The sequence below is a fragment of the Canis lupus genome, chromosome 4 (genome assembly GCF_003254725.2).
Source record: "Canis lupus dingo isolate Sandy chromosome 4, ASM325472v2, whole genome shotgun sequence".
Lineage (NCBI taxonomy): Eukaryota > Metazoa > Chordata > Mammalia > Carnivora > Canidae > Canis > Canis lupus.
In genome coordinates this window covers 49,892,206-49,909,099 of record NC_064246.1, presented here as the reverse complement: position 1 = coordinate 49,909,099, position 16,894 = coordinate 49,892,206, and the positions used below count along the sequence as shown (strand labels likewise).

Genomic DNA, 16,894 nt, shown 5'->3' with positions numbered 1-16,894 from the left:
TTGAAATCAAATAATCTATCAATAAGTGGCTTTCTTTTAGTGAGAAATAAATCTTAAAACAATTTTTTTTCTGTTTATCAGAAAAAAATTAGAGAAACAAAGTGACTAGCAATGGAGTTCGAAATTCTTGACACATTTGTGGATATTATGATACTAATATGCACACACCAACAGAGTATAAACACTCTCTTAGTTAGGGGACTAAAAGGGAATAGAGGAACTTCCTACCTTAAAGTAGCTTAAAAACTTAATGACTAGTTTTACCATTACTGTTTGACTTCAGCATCATCATTTCTTGTACACTTTCTTTTTAAAAAAAATATTTATTTATTTGTTTGTTTATTTATTTACTTACTTACTTAAAGAGTATATGCATGCTGGGTGTGAGCCCCATCTGGGCTCAATCTCACAACCCTGAGATCGTGACCTGAGCTGAAAACAAGAGTCTGAGGCTCAACTGACGGGGCCACCCAGCGCCCCAATTTCTAGGTATCCTTTCAAAGTAGGTGGTATACTGATTGAGAGAAGGTCGATAAGGATGACTGACAGGCCTGAATCCTGACTGGGCCACAGTGTATGACCTTTATTTAATCTCCTATTCTTGTGGGATTGATAAAATAAAATGAGACAGTGAATACAAGGCACTTAGCACTTAGTAAGTGCTCAATAAATTCTATCTACTTGATGTAGCCACAGAAATATTAACAGAAATTCTCTAAGATTTTCAGGCAAATAGCCTAAAATCACTTGCCAAATAGCATGGGTTGGGGCACGAAGGGTGATAGATCACAGTAGAGTGCTTACATTTAGGGAATTCTTAACTGCACTATTTCATTTTGGGAGGACCTTGTTCTAGAGTGAACTTTGATAGAATAAATGAATTAAATTGTTGAAGAATTTCTTCACTACCTACCTGTCATTTGCAAAGCAATATAAGAGATAAAAAATAAAATAAGGCATAACCCTTCCTTCAAGAATTATGGCAATCAGGGAACTTAGCTGCAGACAAGATTTGGGTTAAACTAAATAGAACAGGCGTTTATGAAAATGCTATTGAACAGCTTACAATAGGCCTGATATCCAGGTTCGGAAGCTGCGAAGTCAGGAATAATGCCCCAAATCATATAGCTGAACTGTTGTAAGAAGTCATCAAGGTGCCTCCACTGGGTCAAGAACTGCAGGTCTCGTTGCAGTTTTTACAGGAAATGTGCCCCTCAACACTTCTACCTATCCACTGCCCTAGCTCCCACCTTTCTTAGCCTGGGTTTTCCCACAGTCACTGGTTCTCTTGGCACATATTTCCAACTTAACATTATAGGCTTGGTAGCACCTCCGTCTTGCACCTACCTTCTAGTTGCACGTAAGGCTGAGAGAATGAATGTGAGGCCTTTTCAGCCTCTATTATGGAAGGTGGACTCTGTTTCATAAAGTAGGGGGATTCTTTAAATATAGTGTTCTGATATGAGCAGGCAGAGAAAATAACAAAGTCTGCTGAGAGCATACAATTCAGCAGGTAGAATTTAACAAATATAGAATTCTTAGAAATAAATTATAATACAAACAGGAACATGCTAATTTTATGCTAGGGATATAAACAAAGAAATAATATATATACTGGTTAGAGACATGGCCTCTAAAATCAGACTGACCTGGGTTCACATCTCAGCTTGACACTCTGCTCAATAATGAGTCCTACCTGACGACATTCCTCACTTTTGTCTGTGGTTCTAAATGTGATCTAGGCTCTGCCAATCAGATCACTAGCTGGAGACCTGAATTCAGAACTTGAGTGGAGAGAGTACAGCACAAAACACCTCTTTTATTAGTACGGACTACCTGAAAAGCAGTGTGGTTTTGGTCTAGCAACTGGAATAGTGGCCCTTTTGTTCAGGAGGCAGTCTTAATACTCTGGCAGGAACAGTGATTGCCTTGCCAATACAGGCTATGGTTGTAGGGATTATATATAAACACTCAGCCTAAGGGCACCTGGGTGGCTCAGCAGTTGAGCATCTGCCTTCGGCTCAGGGCGTGATCCTGGGTCGAGGGATGGAGTACCGCATCAGGCTCCCTGAGAGGAGGCCTGCTTCTCCCTCTGCCCGTGTCTCTGCCTCTCTGTGTCTCTCATGAATAAATAAATAAAAATCTTTTAAAAAATAAAATAAAAGCTCAGCCTAGAGTCTGTTTCTTCAGTCTTCATCAACATCTGGTAAGCCAAATAAGTCTCTGTTTAAACTAGCTACACTGGATTTTGTTTTCTTCAATTAGACATTCACCTGCTAACCTGTGTGTCCTTTTTTAAGTTAATACAACTTCTCTAGGGCACCACATCCTCATTTGTAAAGAAGAAATAATATGGGGAGCTGCCATATGAGGTATTTAGGTGAGATCGTGTGTATATACACAGCATCATGTCTCATACAAAGTAAACATTTAATCAGTGGTAGTTACTATTATTGATGGTGGTGATCATAACAATAAATATAATAATCACGGTACTGGCTACAATGGAGGTGGAAGCAGGAACAGAAGGTAGACTCTAGAAGCTCTCCTGAAGAGAAAGATATTGGACTTGTAAAAACAAATCAACAGTAATGAAAGTCTATTAAAAGGAAAATATCTTCTAGTGTAACACAGAGAGTCAGATGCAGGATCTGACAAAAGTCAGTCTGAGTTACAGTTCATTGGGCTGCAACTATCTAACAAAAACAACATGAGTCTTCAGGAAATGCTTCAGGGAAGGTCTGTGGGTGTATTTATGCCTCTGGCTTAGGATGTTCCCATCAGGTTTCATAAAGTGTTCTCCAGCTTTCACTAAAAATGCTAAGAAAGCCACAAATGTGGTATTTCACTTAATTAGGATCAAATATAAAATGAAGCCCAGCCAAAAAGAGACAATTCTTGCTGAGAGCACTGTTGGCTCCTTTCCTGAGCCTAAAGGAAAACCAGGTAACAAGTTTGGACACCCACCACCCTTCCCCCACAAGATCTGCCATAGAAAAAATTGTAATATACAATGATCACCTAAACTGAATTTTTAGTTTTAATGGGAAATTTCAAAACGGGGTGGGGAGGGGAGAGAAATGAGCATCAGAAACATAAAAGAAAGTGGCTATCACCTTCAGAAAGGGAAATATACACAATGCAGAGTTTTGAGCAGAGCCTCATCAAACACTGTCCAGAGAGACTGAGGAACTCATTTAGTCTTTAAGAAAACACTCCACCCTTTAAGAACCATAATGGGAATCAGTCTTCTTGTAATTGCTCCTTGCTGTTCTTTGAGTTGAAAGCTGAGCCTGTGCCAACACATGTTAAACTTTACACCTGTGCTTACCACATGGTCCAAAGGGTGAGCACCTCTTAAGCTCTGGGCTCATTTAGTTACCAAGTCACCTTAACACAGGTGAGGGGTGGAAGGCTTTGTGTTTATTTTACCTAGGTTTGGCATAGTATTTATGTTGATGTATACAGGGCAATAATCTGATAAGGGGCTGAGTCTACTATGCCAAAAAATACCTCCCCAAATTCTCTGTATCTAGAACTCTAGATTCCAAAGCTACTTGTTAATTCATGTGGAAATCTTGATCACTGTCAGGATAATACAGTCTATCCACATTCTACCTTTTGGGCTAGCATTTACTAAAATATACATACACACTTCATTAACTGCTTCACTTTTCACACCATGTCAGAAACAGCCTAATGGTGGCTAAAGGGAAAGGAACGAAACAGGCAGATTTTCACCTGTGAGATTGGGAGATACCAATTTGATAACACTATGAATTCTGCTTCCTTTTAAGTTTGCCCACTTAAGAACAATAAAGTAATGGTTTCCTTTTCAATTAAGAAAATACACTTCAATTCTAATGCCCTTTGGCTTCCTTTTACATTTTTGAAAGTATTTTTGAAATCAGGTTATATGTAAAACCATATCAAAAGACTTTAAATTTTATATTTTCTATGATATAGTTTTTCAACTTCTACGAACTTATTTGTATTATTGTTACTCAGACTTATTCAAATGATGCAAATGTTCTAGAAACTTGCACTGTCCAATATGGCAGGAACTGGTCGCCTGTGGCTACTGAACACAGGAAATATGCCTAGTGAAACTGAGGAACTGAATTTTTATTTTTTTATTTTAATCAATTTAAATTTAACATTTCGTATTACATTGCACAGAAGAGCCATATACATATACATATAATCATGATAGTATTTAATGATAAATAGCTTCAATCATACACAAATTATAACATTATTAAAAGTAGCAACATAGTTGAATTATTATATGTTCCACAATTGGGAACTGGTTAAATAAACTATGGTTTATTCATCCACATGTGGAATACTAGACAGACATGAGAAGTTATGAGAGGATTTCAGAAAATAAGATATTTGTGATATGCTATTAAAATTTTAAAATGAGGCTGAAAATTGTATGTGTAGTTAAAAACTGAATATGTGTATGAAAAAAGGAAAATTCTAGTTTAAGATGACATATTTACTTTTCCTGCCTTACTAGAATCTTATAGAAATAACGGTAAGAAGAAAGAATGGCAAAAATCCATGATAGCACTATAAATTATAGTAAAGTATTACATCAATGGGCTAGTAATTTTGAAAAATGTACAAAAGTTAGAATGTAGATGTGGTTATTTAGACAGAGAAAACCAAAGAAACAAGTTTTGCATGAGAAGTGCAAAGGAAAGGGCCCATCTTCCCACTAAAGCCCTAGAGTAGTGTTTTCTTTATACTTGCAGTGTTAGCATCACCAGCAAATGTGAAAAATGCAGTCTTGAGCCTCACTTCAGACTCACTTTAGTCAGAAACCCCAGAGAATGGGACCCAGCAATTTGTGTTTAGCAAGCTCTCCAGGATATTCTCATGCTCACTCAAGTGTGAGAACTATGCCCTAGAGGACTCTCTTCCAACTTTGTTCATTGTCATCACCTGCAGAGCTTTTAAAATGACTGATTCAATAGGTCTGTGGAGTGGCCTGTTCATTTGGATTTTTAAAAACTTCCCAGGGGATCTGATGTACTGCGAAGTTGAGAACATATGCCTCAGAGAATTTGCAGATGCAGGAATTTTGCAGTAAGAGCCACCATGCAACCACCAGACCAGCCTTCTTGCTTCTTTTACATCTAGCTGTGGTGACTGCTCCTGAAATAATGCTAGAAATAGGCTCCTTGAACCAAGAAGGGGCTGCCTGGGTTCCTAGTTTAGATATTGGGCTGAAGAGAGAATCTAAACAGAGCCCCAGACCAGTCTGGGCACTGCTACAAATGGAGAAAAATAAATAGTTGTTGTTCCATTAGATCCTCCTAGGAATGAAAGGGTAAAATAATGTTACGTGCTAAGCCTCAGATGAGCCTTGGTTTCCTGTGAAAAATCTTAGTCCACTCTCCTAAAGGGGAAGACTGTCTTGGTCAGCATACCCCATTCTCCCCCTGGCTCTATTCTCCTTATTCAGGGAAGAGGCTAAGAAAACAGCTATATAAGTGTGCTAAGGAAACCCACATCAGTTCAGAACACCTGTATCAGGAACTTGTTGGTCAAACTAGCCCTTTATTTACAAATATGAATTGACTACCAAGATTAGCAGACTTACAAGGAAAATCATCAGCATAAAAAAGAAGGATCACAATAAGTAAACATACATCATCACAAAAGGAAATAGAAAGATGAAGAGAGCAGAAGAAAACTTGTAAAATAATTTAAAATGATATCCTTAAAATAAAAAGGAAATTCTATAAGAAAACAAGTAACTATGCGAAATGAGTAATCAAATGATAAGAAAGAGTTCATAGAAATTGAAAACAGGGGGACGCCTGGGTGGCTCAGCGGTTGAGCATCTTCCCTTGATTTGGGGTGTGATCCCGGAGTTCCAGGATCCAGTCCCACATCAGGCTCCCTGCATGGAGCCTGCTTCGCCCTTTGCCTGTGTCTTAGCCTCTCTCTCTTTGTGTCGCTCATGAATAAATAAAAAATTAAATCTTTAAAAAACGGAAAACAGGATGGTAAAAATAGTATACTTGCTACTAATAATTTCTTTAGAATAAAATAAATATTAGTAATCTGGAAGATAAAATTCTACAAATTTTATTTCAATCACTGGAGATAAATGTGGGACTCAAGGTGTCTCTGGGAATTCTAGAAAGAGAAAATAGAGACTACAGAAAGAGAAAATTTTAAATATGAATAAAAAATAAGATTTACCTTTGGGGGAAACAAAAAACTTTAGATGCAAAGAGTTCAATATCATTATTTTCCTATTCAATAGTAGAGTGTACACTTTATATTTAAGTCACTTCTTCACTTTCTTATAATGGAAGAATTAAAAGGATGGAAGTCCTAAAGTCCAAATACACAAGATCATAAATAATATCTTTATGAGGTGCCAGAGTTTCTAAATACACATCCTGGCACTTGCTTATTGTCAAAAGGGAATAATAATTGTTAAGCAGTGATCGTGTTCCAAAAAAGTATCACACAGCAAGGAAGGGAAGACAAATCCTCCACTTCCGCACTGCTAGGTACAATTCAAGAAAATAGGAAAATGGAACAGTGATGCAAATTAAATTTGTATGCAGTAGCACCACAGAGCATTTGCAATGCTCTTTGATTTTCTCTAGATAAGTAATTATGATTAAGTCCCACTGGAATGTCACAGAAATTTTTTTCTAACGTGAATAATTCTAGGATCACCCAAAATACTTGGTAGCTTCATGATTTAATATTACCACACACACACACACACACACACACACACACACACACACGTGCACATACATTGTCTTCTGCTGCGATGATTCTTAAAGCCTTAATGAGATCAAAACCCTCAAGAAGGTTCTAAATTATTTAGAAAGTTAGGAAAATGTATGTGTGGGGAAGTCTTATTCTTCTCACACAATGGTAAGAGTTATTCCTGTGAGGAAAATCTGAGAAAAGAAAGATCACTAGCTAAATAACAACAGACCATCAGCAAAACACATATAGCATATACTTAAAACCTTAGTTAGCATGTGATTTTCATTTTTTCCTAAATAGCACTGCTCCCAGATGTATATGCATATGGGATCTGCATCTTCACAGAAACCAGTCCTTGCTTACTTGTCCTTTAACTGGAGTCCTACATATTTTTGCTGGTGCCAAGTAACCTTTAACCCAGAGCTCTGTAGAAATCATATAATCCTATCACTTGCTCATTGCAAGAATCCCCTTTCCTCCAGAAAATGGTCTTACAGAGCAATAAACCTACCAGATTTTCACCAGCTGTAACTGCTATGAACTTTTTTTATATAAATATTTCAATCCAAAATTGCCTTTTCGCATCTTTCATCATTAGTCTAGTTTTGCCCTTAGAGCAGGTAGTCTGCTCTTTTAAGAGGAAATGCTGTAATGTTTTGAAAACAGCTATCCCATTCAAATACTGCCACTCTCTCTTCCTGGTTTTCTGTTCCTCAAAGTAAATTCACCCCTCTTCCCACTCATTTATTCTGCTAATTTATCATACTCCATGGTTTACCTATCACTCATATTTTGTTTATTCTGACTGCTAAATATCCCTCTTAACATGTTGTGACTCTACATGAGTGCAGTATTCCAGGTGCAGTTGATAATGATAATAATAATAGTATAAAGATAACTAGCTATGGAAATACCAGTACCAAGCATAGCACAAAGATCTCCGTCTTGATTATCTTGTTACCTATAGAGTATTGTAATATTGTAGAGATGAGAAACCAGAGCTTGAAAAAACTAAGTGATTTGTTTGATTAGCTTGAGAAATTGATACCAGAAAACTACCAGTATTCAATAAATGTCCTCTTATTCACTATACACATTAACTCAGAATCCTATCCAATCACCACTTCCTCTGTGATAGCTATTTTGAGTCTAATGACACTCCAAGGTGCCATCAATTTTCACTTTAGGAGTGGAAGAACACAATGCCTTTTCCTCTAAGTTCTTAAAAATCTTGCATGAATATTTACTAAAATATTGACCAGTGCATAGCATAAACTATATTCAATATATATTAACCTGTACCATACTAGATATGGATTCAATACCTTAATCTGTTTAAATGTATCAATCTATATTGACCTGTTTAATAAGGATTATTTTGAATAAAGTTGTTGAAAAGATAATAGAGCCTTTACTCCATCAATAATCAAACAGCAAGTTATTTTATATAATATCCAAATTGAAATTCAATAAGACAACAATAGGCACATTGCTATTTCTTCCTTTCATAAATTAGCATGGTGAACATCTCTAGAAAGAAGAGAGACCTGTGCCAACACACACTCTCACTCACTCATAGGCACATTTTGCTACAGTGATTGCACAGACTTTAGATGGTCATCAGGTGATGACTATCTTCTCTGGCCAGTTTAAAATGTTAGCAAAATCACAAATGGACTATATTTTACAATGGGCTGCACTTTCATTTCATCTAAGTACAGATGTCAAAGAGCTTTTAAATCTCCCTCTTTGGATTTTGAAGCTAGCTATTAATTCTTTTCCACTTGACAGAAGTAGAAGAAATTAATTTGCATTTTATACTGTAGGCACAGCTGGTTGAGACATTCTATGAGTAAGTAGACAGCCATACAGATAATGAGACTTACTTAGAATGTTAAAGCAAGAGCTGGAATAAGATCTACAAAAGTTGAGAAGGGCAATGCTGTGTTTTGGGTCTCTCCTTGGCTGGATTTACTAGATCTCATAATGAAGTCAAATTTGTGGCAGTGAGGAATCTTTAAATGTAATAAAAGCAGTGTGATAATAACAATAATAATTAATTACCAGTTACTGCTTTTAGATGCTTAACATGTACCAGGCAAATTGCTACATTCTTTATCTTTATTAGTTCATTTAATCCTCAAACAACGTGATATGGAATATATTATTATTCCCATTTTATCTATGAGGGAACTGAGTCAGCTCAGCTAAATTGGGTGACTTCTATGACATAATGTAGGTAATCAATGAGCACGAGAGGCCAGCAACAACTGGTTTCTGATGCTGTCAGGAAGGCAGAGTTAGGATTTTTTTTTCTTTTTTTTTTTTCTTAGATCCTAAAAGGAGATGCCTTACTGGCTATCCCAGTGAACACTTGACATAGCCCTGTGAAGTTATCTATGAAAGAGCTGCTGGGAAAGTTATATACTCTCTAATTGATGGTGAATCACGCCAAGGCTGGAACTGGCTGAAAAACAACAGCACTAAGAAAAAGAGCATTAACTTTATTCTCTGAGACACAGGCTGACCAGTCCAAGTCATCCAGAGACGGGCTGAGATAAAAGCACACAAACAAATGAGGGGAAAAAAAGAGAGAGAAACTTTTGGGTTTTTGTAATGTGAGCAGCCTGTCAATGGATCTAGTTGAGAGAATTCCACACTCTCTTTCAAACAAGTGGCTCACATACCCCAAGTGGGGAACCTGGAAATAGGGTTTAAGAATTTATAAGACTATCTTACCTTTCTGAGGAGGAGAGTGGGGCCATGTAGCTCATATTGGTATTGGACAGCTAATCTCACTCAGAATTTACAAGATTAGCCCCCTAACTTTTCCCATTTCAAAGATATATAATACTCTCCTTGCCCCTTTTGCACTATTTTTCATTTCTAGATGAAACATATTAAATAGCTTTGCAATAAGCTCAATCCTTATTCCCTCACTCAGAATCAAGTTATATTATTTTCTCTGACATTAAACCAATATACTAATTGCTAAAATAGAAACAGGGTAATAATGATTTAGTAATGACACCATTAAGGTCATTTGCATTTGAGAGAGGTAGGGAAGAAAGGCAGAAGAGGGAAGGAGGGAGAGAAGAAGAAGTGAATGCCTAGAGTTTGCTTAACAGAAGGAAATGGTTAAGGTTGAATGTTAGACATCAACTTCAGAGCTAATTCTTTAAGAGATAGGATCCTAAAGTCATTTCAATAAGCTTAATTAGTTAACTACCTACTTATAATAGTAAGACCTGTATATCATATATATATATATATAATTAATATAATACCATATTTCATTATCATTCATATTAATTCATATAACAGTGATTTTTTTGTCTGGTTAAATATGAATAAATTCTGATTTTTTGTAAGTATAAGATATTTTCTTGGTTTCTACAATTAGGATCTTCTATAAATCTGGTCCCTATAAAATCAGTGGCTTTAAAAGCCAGCTATCAATTACCACATCAGCACAGAGCCATTATTCCACTCAGTGGCTGCATGACCTTGGGCAAATCTCTTTACCTCTTTGAATCTGTTTCCTTAGATGTGACATATAAATATTAATACCTACCTATAAACTTTTAGTTAAAAATGCTCACAAAAAATAAAGAAGGTCACTCTATGATTATAAAGGGGTAAATTAATAAAAAACATATAACAATCATAAACATGCAACATTAGAGCATCCTGGTATATAAAGAAACTACTAACAGAACTAAAAGAAGAGATAGACAGGAATACAATAATAGTTGGGGACTTTAATAACCCACTCTCAGCAATGGCTAGATTATCCAGACAGATAATCAATAAAGAAACAGAAGATTTGAACACTATAGACCAAATGGACCAAAGAGATATACAGAACATTCCATCCGACAGAAACAGGATATACATTCTCCTCAAGCCTGCACAGAACACTTTCTAGGATAGATAATATGTTAGGTCACAAAACAAGTTTCAAAAAATTCAAGAAGACAGAAATTATATCAAGGGTCTTTTTCTGACCACAAAGGTATGAAACTAGAAATCAATAGCAGTAAGAAAGCTGGGAAATGCACAAATGCATGGAAATAAAACAATCTTGAACCACCAATGGTTAAAAAAGGAAATAAAAAGGGAAACAAAAAAAATCTTAAGACATGAAATAGAAACAATATATCAAAACCTATAGGATGCAGCAAAAGCAGTTCTGAAAATTTATAGTTACAAACAGATGTATTGGGATAAAAGAAAGATCTCAGATAAACAACTTAACATTATATCTCAAGGAACTAAGAAAAGAAGAACAAACTGAGACCAAAGTTAGCAGAAAGAATGAAATAATAAAGAGTGGAGCAGAAATAAATGAAATAGGAAAGCAATGAAAAGAAAAAAGCATAAGAAAAATTAAAATTCAGAATTCATTCTCTAAAAAAAAGATTGGTAAATCTTTAGCTAGACTAACCAAGAAAAAGAGGTGAACTCAAATAAATAAAATTATAAATGAAAGAGGAGACATTACAACTGATACCACAGAAATACAAAGGATCCAAGTGACTACCATGAACAATCATATACCAATAAATTAAACAACTTAGAAGAAATTAATAAATTCCTAGAAACATACAATCTATTAAGATGGACTCATAAAGAACTAGAAAATACGAGCAGACCAAGTAACAAGTAACAAGGAGAATTGCGTCCGTTCTCAATAACTTCTCAACAAAGAAAAGCCCAGAACCATATGTTTTCACTGATGAATTTTATCAAATATTTATTTATTTCCAAACATTTAAATGAAAATTAATGCCAATCCTTCTCAGACTCTTAAAAATGTTGAAGAGAAAGGAATGCTCTCAAACTCATTTTACAAAGTCAGTGTTATCCTGACACCAAAGCTAGATAAGACTACTGCAAGAAACTTACAGGCTAATATCCTTGATACATATAGATGCAAAAATTCTTAACAAAATACTAGTAAAACAAATTTAATAGCACACTAAAAAAATCATACACCATGAGCAAGTGGGATTTGTCCCTGGGATGTAGGGATGGTTCAGATGCAGATCAATAAATGTTATACATCAAATTAATAAAATGAAAGAAAAAATCATCTGAATAGATGTAGAAAAAGCATCTGACATAATCCAACATCCTTTCATGATAGAAACTCTTGACAAATTTAGTATAGAAGGACTGTACCTCAACATAATAAAGGCTATATATGATAAATCCATAACTAACATCATACTCAATGGTGAATGATTGAAAGTGTTTCCTCTAAGATCAGGAACAAGATAAGAGTACCCACTCTCAGCACCAGCACTCCTGTTCAGCATGGTACTGAAACTCCTAGCCAGAAAAATCAGGCAAAAAAAAAAGAAATAAAAGATACCGAAATCGGTAAAGAAGAAGTAAAATTATTCTGTTTGCAGATGACATGATCTTATATGTAGAAAACCCCAAAGACTGCCAAAAAATTAATAGAATAAACAAATTTAGTAAAGTTGCAGGATACAAAATAAACATACAAAAATCAGTTCCATTTCTATACATGTTTATATTTCTAGAAACAAAATAAAATAAACCCATTTACAATAGCATCAAAAACAACAAAATACTTATGAATAAATTTAACCAAGGAGGTGAAAGATCTGCACAATGAAAAGCATAAGACATTGATGAAAGAAAGTGAAGACATAAATAAATGGAAACATAGCCCATATTCACAGATCAGAAGAATTAATATTATTAGCATGTCTATATTACCCAAAGCTACCTATAGTTTTAATGCATCCCCTATCTAAATTCCAATGTGTTTTTATAGAAATACTATATATTTAAGAAACTATATTTAAGAAAACAATCTTAAAATTTGTATGGAACCACAAAAGACCTTGAATAGCTAAAGCAATCTTGAACAAGATAACAAAGCTGGAGGCATCATACTTTCTGATTTCAAACTATACTGCAAAGCTATAGTGATCAAAACAGTATAGTACTGGCATAAAAAGAGACACATAGACCAATGAACAGAATCAAAAGCTCAGATATAAACTCTCGCATATATGGTCAACTCATACTGGACAAGGAAGCCAAGGATACTCAATGGGAAAAAGAGCCTCTTCAGCAAATGGTGTTGGGAAAATTGGTATATACTTGGAAGAGAATCTGTATCAGGGAAATGTAAATCAAAATCATGATGAGATATTGTTTCACACTTGTTAGAATGGCTATTATCAAAAAGATAAGAGAACAAGTGCTAGTGAGGATGTGAAGAAAAAATCTTGTGCACTAATGGTGCGGATGTAAATTGGTACAGACCACATAGAAAACAAGTATGAAAATTTCTCAAACAATTAAAAGTAGAACTATCATATCACCCATATTTACTACTTCTGGGTAAATGTATGAAGCAAATGAAATCTCCATCTTGAAGAGATACCCGCTTTTTTACGTTCGTTGCAGAATCACTTATAATAGCCAAGACATAGAGACAACTTAAATGTCCACTGATGGATGAATAGGTTAAAAAAAAAAAAGTGATACAATGGAATATTCAGTTAAAAAAAGGAAATCCAGGGATGCCCAGTGGCTCAGCAGTTGAGCATATGCCTTTGGCCCAGGGTGTGATCCTGAAGTCCTGGGATCGAGTCCCACATGAGCTCTTGCATGGAGCCTACTTCTCCCTCTGCCTATGTTTCTGCCTCTCTCTCTCTCTGTGTCTCTCATGAATAAATAAAATCTTTTCTTAAAAAAAAGGAAATCCTGTCATTTGTGACAACATAGACATAACTTAAGGGAATTCTTTTAAAGACTGATTGATTGATTGATTGATTGAAGAGACCACATTGTGAGTGGGGAGAGGGACAGAAGGAGGAGAGAGAGAATCTCAAGCAGACTCTGTGCAGAGCACAGAGCCCAGTGCAGGGCTCATTCTCAGAGCCCTGAGATCATGACCTGAACTGAAACCAAGAGTTGATTACTCAACCGACTGAGCCACCCAAGACCCTCAGAACTTAAGGTAATTATACTAAGTGAAATAAATCAGACAGAGAAAGACCAATAGTGTATGGTCTTATTTATATATGGATCTAAGAATTAATACTGAAGTCATAGAAACAAAGAATGACTTGGTAGTTGACAGGGCTGAGGGTATGGGGAGATGGTTGAATGTAGTTAAAGGGTTACAAATGCTCAGTTAGAAGATGAGTAAGATCTGGGTATCCACAGAATGGTGACTATAGTTAACAACTCTGTATTTTATACTTGAAAGTTGCTATAGGAGTAGATCAGTTCTTAACACACACACACAAGGTAACTGTGTGAGGTAATGGATGTGTTAACTAACCTTATTGTGGCAATCACTTCACTATATATATATATATATATATATATATATATATATATATATATCATCATATTGTACATCTTAAACTTACACAATGTTATATACAAATTACATCTCAGTAAAGTTAGGGGAAAAAAACTACCCCATTTAACAGGGTAACTGTGATTTGAAATAAGAGATGTAGAAGCCCCTTTATTAAAATATAAACTTTCTAAAAGTCTGAAGAATTATCATGTTAATTTTAAAATATTCATGTCAGAATTATAATTTAACTAGATTAAATACCTGGGTGTTGCCTGTGCCCTTAGGCATTAGTTCTTTAAAATAGAAAGGCCTTGTTTATTTACCTGAGGGGGTTGTGAACAGCTCAAATGAAATAACATCAGCGCAAGTGCTTTAACTATGTGTACAATTATGATTATTTAAAATTCCACTCAAATTTCTTTTTTTTTTTTTTTTTTTTTTTAAAGATTTTATTTATTTATTCATGATAGTCACACAGAGAGAGATTGAGAGGCAGAGACATAGGCAGAGGGAGAAGCAGGCTCCATGCAGGGAGCCCGATGTGGGATTCGATCCCGGGTCTCCAGGATCGCGCCCTGGGCCAAAGGCAGGCGCCAAACCGCTGCGCCACCCAGGGATCCCTCCACTCAAATTTCATCATGAGTTCTCTTACCATAAAAATTCATTATTAGTACATGACAATCTACTTTAAAAGAAACCTTACTCCAACAATTTGAAACAACCAAAGAATTTGGACTTTGGAGAACATTCTAAACTTAAATTGTATCATAAGTCATGAAAATGCAAAGTTATCCCAAAAATATTTACATAAAAATAATCATCAATATCCTATAGACCAGTTTCTGTAAATAGTTCTTTATTGAAAAGATCAAACGTGAAAATGATGATTTGATAACACAAGTATAAAATCAAGTTCTTAAAAAAATGCATGTAAATTTAATATTATCCCTGGAAGCTATGTTTTTTTAATGGGCAAAATACCAGCAATGTGCCATACAGGCTTGTATTTCTGCTCAGAGTAGTGACTTAAATTTGCAATGCTTGTCACAGCTAGAGTTCCTTGTAACAGCTGAGAGTGTCCTATCTGCACAGCAGTCAAGTTACTCATTATCTAGAATGCTGGATATAAAATCAGCAGCTTCCAATTGTTTGGTGGGATGAGGTATGAAAACATTGCAAAGAACTGACAAAGAAAAGAAGATCAAAATCCTATTCCATCTCAAATGACCTCTGTGCATGACCTCCAAAATAGAGATAGGTTATGAAGTCAATGTTTTCACCCACCCAACAGGGTAGGTGATTGAGTCATCAAGAAGGACACTGAAACTGTGGCCCAGAAAAGCAAGAACACTGCAAAACAGGTCAGCACAAGAAAGAAAATAAACATGCGTATATATACCATGCTTGGTCATTGTATGGCTTTCAGCAAGAATATAAAATAAATTTTAGACACTGACAACGTCCCTCAAAACAAAAAACATCCCACCAATCCACACTCTGAATGTTTCAACTGGTCCAGAGGCCACATTTATTTTGCAATTGCAAAGAGATAACATTTGTGAAAGGCAAAGACAACTGAGATTTCCTGTGTCACCCTGGCATTACCACCTATTTTCCCTTCTGTTGTAGCTCTATGCACCATTTCCATACTTTAAATGCCTAGAATAGCCTTTGGTCTCCTTCCAGGCTCTTAGTGTCTTCCTTTTACTGCTAGATTATGTCTTCTCTTATACATGTCTCCCAGGGATTTAGAGATGAGACTAAGAGGTTGGCAGCATCACTGAGGAAAGACACTGTATCTCCCTCTACCAGATTTACTGCAGTAGCAGGACATTTTCAGGACCTGTGGTTTGGGCATGAGCCAGAATAATCTTAAAGCAGAGTTCAGTCTAGCTGCATTCTTAGAAAAACTTACAGCTTTCAATTTCCAAGGTGCAATTTTGTTCATCCAGTGGGTACCGTCTTAGGTCCATCATGCAGGCAGCTGTAGTTGTGATTCTAGAAGAGAAATAGCAACAATATATGCTGTTAGCTGGTCCATGGCTGGAGTTGAAAAAATTAAATCCAAGTATCAAAGAGGGCAGAGCTGGGCCTCTAGAAGACTGATTTAGCCAGAGTTCTAGTGAAAAAGGGTGCTATAGCTTCAGATAACCATTTTCCTTTATAAGCCTCAGGCTGATTTATATAAAAAAAGACTGGACTAAATCAGTATTTTCCCCAAGTGTGGTTCATTACCTACTTATACTAAACAAAATCACCTGAGAGGGTTTATTAAACAGACATTTCCATGCTCCAGAATGTCTTGGTGTAGGGAGGGATGGTCCCAGGGCTCTTTATTTTACAAGCATCACAAAGAGATTAAGAATATCAACATAGATAGCTCCTCTTCCATTCATATTTGTTTCCTCTTCCCTCAAATCTAATCTTCATTAAATCTTGGTTTTGATTCATTATTTTTGACATTTCTATGCATAGTATAGTACTTTGCAAGTGCTTTAACACAACACACAATCAGCCTTTCATCTATTGCCTGATTTGTTCTGTGCTGAGTAATCTGATATTTTCATGACCTGTTAGTGTCCTCCTATGGGCTGGCACAGTTACTGATTTAAAATACCTGGTTCCTTTATTATTTTATCAGAGATATGAATATATCCCTTTAATGTCTGTATTTCTCTATCTTCATTTTTCACTAATCTCTTATTAAAGACCTACTAAAAGGAGTCAAAAAGCATATAGTCCTAAGTTGTTTGTTAATATATATTTTCTGATCAATATAGCAGCATA

At 35.7% G+C, this 16,894-nt stretch overlaps 1 protein-coding gene across 6 annotated transcripts in view; it reads right to left on the bottom strand.

Annotated features, from left to right (window-relative positions):
• GABRB2 (gamma-aminobutyric acid type A receptor subunit beta2) overlaps window positions 1-16,894 on the bottom strand; it is a 251,373-nt gene that overhangs the window by 106,380 nt on the left and 128,099 nt on the right. For all 6 annotated transcript variants that reach the window (XM_049109174.1, XM_049109173.1, XM_049109175.1 and 3 more), the window contains one exon: window positions 16,023-16,105. In XM_049109174.1, the coding sequence (XP_048965131.1) occupies window positions 16,023-16,105 (83 nt within the window). The remainder of the gene's footprint in view (window positions 1-16,022; window positions 16,106-16,894) is intronic.